At 35.0% G+C, this 5,241-nt stretch overlaps 1 protein-coding gene across 1 annotated transcript in view; it reads right to left on the reverse strand.

Annotated features, from left to right (window-relative positions):
• Nucleotides 1-5,241, reverse strand: part of LOC106464450 (homeobox protein cut-like) — a 37,434-nt gene that overhangs the window by 18,059 nt on the left and 14,134 nt on the right. Inside the window, exons 6-8 of the mRNA XM_013924592.2 lie at nucleotides 3,943-4,500; nucleotides 904-1,922; nucleotides 86-356 (exon numbers count right to left, since the gene is read on the reverse strand). Coding sequence (XP_013780046.2) covers nucleotides 86-356; nucleotides 904-1,922; nucleotides 3,943-4,500 — 1,848 coding nt within the window. The remainder of the gene's footprint in view (nucleotides 1-85; nucleotides 357-903; nucleotides 1,923-3,942; nucleotides 4,501-5,241) is intronic.

A 5,241-nucleotide genomic window follows, 5' to 3' on the forward strand; every position in this document is an offset into this window, starting at 1 on the left:
GATGACGTAGAGAATAAATAAATAATAATAATAAACGTTGAAGTGGCACGAGCTTTCAAAGAAACGTTTTCAAAACGACTTATACCTGAAGTAGTCCCACCAATCCCGAGGTAAGATCTTGTACGCATTAGTTTCTCTGGTGAGATCTTATACTGGGATGCAACAAGCGTATGGGCAGCATTTTCATCATCTAAGAACATCTTCATACGGACAAAAGGCTCCCTACCCTTCTGGGTCAGCATGTGCCACGGCTTGGGTCTAGCCAGTAAGTCAGAGACAGATCCCTGGGAGAGTCCCAGCACGCTCTCTCCAAACAGCCGCTGGCTAATGGAAAACTGGCTGAGTTGCTCTTTTATCTGGAAACACAAACGTTTCCAATACAGACAAATGAGATTTTTGGTGGTAAAATTCTAACAAACTTGCTGACAGTACAATAGGTTTTTCTCTCGAACTATAAGTGTAAATGTACTTCACAGATATACAAAAAAAAACAGATAAAACAAAGACAAATGAGAAAGTATATCACACGCTAATTCAAGTTTAATATAACGGTTAATATTTAATTAAGACTAATGTTGTTAATAAAGAAAAGGATGATGGCGGCTGAACAGTCTTAAATATCCAGTCAGACTTGATTCATGTTTTACACCTGGCATATTATATACCTCTCAGTTCACTAAGACGCTAACAAGAAATGAAAACAACAAACAAACAAACAAAAATAACAAATCACAATGTATTTTAAAGACCACGCCACAAAGTAGGTCCTGAAAAGTTAAATTTACAAAAGTCAACCCAGAAGTATATATTAAATATATTTTGATATTGAAAAACAAAACAATTTGAGATTTTTATCCATGAGATATTTCCAAACCACAGAAAGTGGCGATATTAGCTTCTTACATTTTTAACAATTTCTTCTGTGTTGAGGTTGTTGTACTGGTCAAACTGCTGTTGAGTGATAGGCGATAGAACAGATTTGGTTGGACGCTGTTGATGATACGAATTTGTAAGAGTTGATTGAGTTAGAAGTGAGTTGGTGATTGACTGCATTCTCTGGAGAGGTGAAGCGGAAGAGCTGGGATCCTCTACAGATCCTGAAGGTTCAACCATGGTTATCAGTGTGCCACAAGGAGAGGATGAAGAGTTTGTTCCAAGAGGATAAGACACTGGTGTTTTGGATGTACTACTAGGTTCGGGTTTGGGTCTCACAAGAGAAAAAGCACTTCCATGATGGTGAGACTCTTCAGGCTCTGTGGAAGAGCCAACATTTAGTTTGGTTCTCCAGCTAGTGGGTTGAGTCGCTGCGTCAACGACTGCATTGCAACGGGAATGAGCCGAATTCATAGAGTTCAAAAAACTGGGAAATGTGGAACAGTGCACTGAACTATTCACTAGGTTTGCTGTTACACCTAAATGTGCAAGCTCTGTCATGGAGTGGGGGATCAGTTGTGAGAGATTGGACAGCTCTTGATAGTAGATTGTCAGAGCTTGACGGATCTCGTCTTGTGAACATTCAAACTGATCCTTTGGAACACAGAAACCCTTTTCCATTCTCTGGCCCATCAGCTTAGTCAACTCTTCCTGGTAGATTCGTTTAATCCTTTCTTGAGAAATGTCACCATTCGCTTGCCTTGGAATGTGAAAGTATGGCTGATGTTTATACAAAATGTTATTTTGATAAGACCAGTGTTTGTCTCCTTCTCTGTCAGGGTTTTCACTTTCTTCCTCTTGTTTTTCCAGAGCTCCATTTGCAGTCTTACACTCAGGAGAGTGTCTCATATTTCCATTGTAAGTTACCAACTCTTTTTTGTCTTTGGTGGGAGCTAACATGGTTTGTCTAGCTTCATTCAGAATTTGGTTGACGCGCCCCTTAGTAACAGCATCCTCCTGCCTGCAGTTTGGAAGTTCAAAATCTTTTCCTGATGCAAGGTTAAAAAAGGGAGAGGAGAGAAAAAAAAAAGAATATCTCAATCATTTTTCTAATCATGCAAATGGAACTAGTAACATTTGTGTAGATATCGGTAAAAATAACTAAGACAAGAACATTTGATGAAATATACTGTAATATTATTCTAACTCCAGAAAGTTTATACAAATCACAATTCAACTGTTATGTGAGATTTTTGAATAATAAATATTTATACAACTAAAATTCTATATTTTAGGAATAGAACCGTATGATTAAAATGTATTTAATTTATAAAATATAAAACGATTTCTAACTTTTTTGTCACTGTGAAAAAAAAAACATACTCTCAACTTACATGATGTTACTTATTCATTTCACTAGTTAATATTTAGATTAGAAAAATGAGATTCAAACAAAAAAGTTTTAAGATTTTAATTTAACATTAAAAAACCAGTTTATCGAAAAATGAAATGATTTCTAAAGTTGCCAACTTGCACTTCGTCGTCCTGGTAACACGCAGATTCGTTCATATTTATTAACTGAAAAAGTTGAATCTAAGTTTCAAACGGACAGCAACTGCCTGTTGTAGAAACCTACAAATGTAAAGGACGACGTTTCGAAAGTCTTTCGTCTTCAGGTCAGTGTGTTTGTGGTGTAGTTTGGTCTTTATAGTGTTTTAGTGGACCACTATAAAGACCAAACTACACCACAAATACACTGACCTGAAGACGAAAGACTTTCGAAACGTCGTCCTCTACATTTGTAGGTTTCTACAACAGGCAGTTGCTGTCCATTCGAAACTTAGATTCATTATGAATACTCTGCCTAAACAAAAATTAGCAAAGTTATTTTGATACTGAAACAAATGTGTATTTTTTCAGCGCAAAATCTTTGAAGCACTTCTTAAGAATGTTAAGGAACAGTGATATTGAAATCTAATCAGATCTAAATTCGACAAAGTTCTTTTCGAGTCTGCGCATTCAGTAATATTTTCCAATGGTCATTAACAAGATAAAAAAACCTTGATTAGATAGTGATCGAAAGGCATAGTTTGGTTTAGACTAGCTATTGTGCTCCCTAGGCCTAGTTTTGCTTATACTAGCCGGTGTGGTTCCTAGGCCTAGTTTTGTCCACACTAGCCGGTGTTATCCCTAGGCCTAATTTTGCCTACATCAATAAGTGTAATCCCTAGGCCTAGTTTTGTCTACACTAGTCGGTGTGATCGCTAGGCCTAGTTTTGTCTTAACTATCCGGTCTCTAAATACAGATACGCTATCAAATCTTTGTTGAAGTTGTATTAAGTTTGATTAAGTTAAAATATTAAGTAGATTTTTTTGAGAAAAAAACAATGAGTGTTACAACCTATTTAGTTTCCTGTAGACGGTATACTTTTTACGTTTAAAATGGCCGTTGTGAAAACGATCTTGTATATTATTTACAGATACGAAAAATGAGCAATAATACATTACACAAGGTGGAAAATAATCTGTTGTTTTAGTAGAACTTTAGGCAGAGTAGAGATAAGTTAGTTTGAGAAATTTGTAGTTAAGCACAAAGCTACATAGTGGGCTATCTATGCTCTGCCCACCAATGGAATCGAAACTCGGTTTCTAGCAGTATAGCATAGAAGCCGAAACATCGCCTCCTTTTCTTTCGACAGGCAGTTGTAATCCATTAAAGTTCTCAAATAGTATTCTGTTTTAAAGAAACCAGAGCAAAAAAAGTTTAACATGACAAAAAAAAAAGGTTTCGCGTTATTTGATAAACACAACTTTTTTTGCACATAATTCTTTACGTTATAAAAACATAAAATCCCAATATGGCAACATACATCATTTTATTTAAAAAAAAGCAAAAAGAAAACGATAAAAATACGAAAATCCTATAAAAGTGAATGTTTGTTACTCTTGTAGATCAGGAAGTTGTGCAGCGAAGACCATTATACAGGTGCTGATATTTACACGATGGCTACAGTAACATCTATCAAACAACACGATGTTCGTAATTTGTTCATTTAACGAATATCTCACCTTTTCTAGGTACCAGAGTCTTTAGCATATAAATACAACTGTCATCCGAAGCCCACGCGTGCATCTTGCGGTAAGAGTCCCTTCCTTTTTCCGTCAGTTTGTCCCATGGTTTCGGTTTTGAAAGAAGTTCGCTGACAGTACCTTGGGATAAGCCAAGGACGTACTTGGCAAACTGACGTTGTCCAATATTATGGGCACTCAAAAGCTCTCGAATAGCACGAGAAATATTCAGCGTATTCAAAGTTTCATTTGCGTATTTGTCCATACAAATACGGAGGCACTCTTGCAGGGTTTCTACAGTAGCGATATCACAGCGAGACACTCTGTCCCTCGAAGAATTCTTGTGGTAATTAGGTTTAGCACAGTTAAGAGGCTGAGAACAAACGGTAAATGTTGGCGAAGTAGAGGTCTCTGAAGGATTTGATGTATACTCACACTCTTCTTTTTTCAATAGTTTCGAATAGGACGATACGATCTCTTCTCCAAGAAGTGACGTAAACATTTCAACATTTTGTAGTCCTGGAGGTAACGAGTTTTCTGTCTGAAGTTGAAAATTATCTACAGAAAATCACGAGTTAATATAATTTCGTGAAATTCATACGTTTTTTTTCATTTATACAATAATCTTCTATAACACATTACCAAAACATTCCTGGTTCAGATAACATCTTTTGGAGAATCCAAAGTGTAAATAAAGTGGAGAAATTGTAAAGGTTGATTTTATGTAACATTGTAATTTTTCATTCGTTACTCGGTTTAAACTTGATCATTCTTACTACCCGAAGTCGGATTTATATCAAGATAAACTTATTTATATGTTGTTGTTTTCAGTTTAAACATAATCCAGTTATAAATCTATGTATATTAAAAACTTTTCATGGTTTAAATTATATTTTTTTATGACACATTTGAAGAATCGATTTAAAAGTTTTAAAAAAATGTTAAGCCTTCTTTTTCAAGTCTAATATGTTTTAATGAATCACACTAAAACACGTATTTTATTCTAAGTGTTGGAAAATAAATCATTCAGACAAAGACATTACGATAAAAGTTTTACGTTTAACAGTTTGTAAGTCAATCCACCTTTTAATCGTAGGGAAACATGTTAGTTTATAGCAGCTGTATGTATCTATATAAATATAATAGTACTGTCTCTTGTATGTATCTATATAAATATAATAGTACTGTCTGTTGTATGTATCTATATAAATATAATAGTACTGTCTGTTGTATGTATCTATATAAATATAATAGTACCGTCGTTGTATGTATCTATATAATATAATAGTGCTGTCTGTT

Source organism: Limulus polyphemus, unplaced genomic scaffold (assembly GCF_000517525.1).
Source record: "Limulus polyphemus unplaced genomic scaffold, Limulus_polyphemus-2.1.2 Scaffold1655, whole genome shotgun sequence".
NCBI lineage: Eukaryota > Metazoa > Arthropoda > Merostomata > Xiphosura > Limulidae > Limulus > Limulus polyphemus.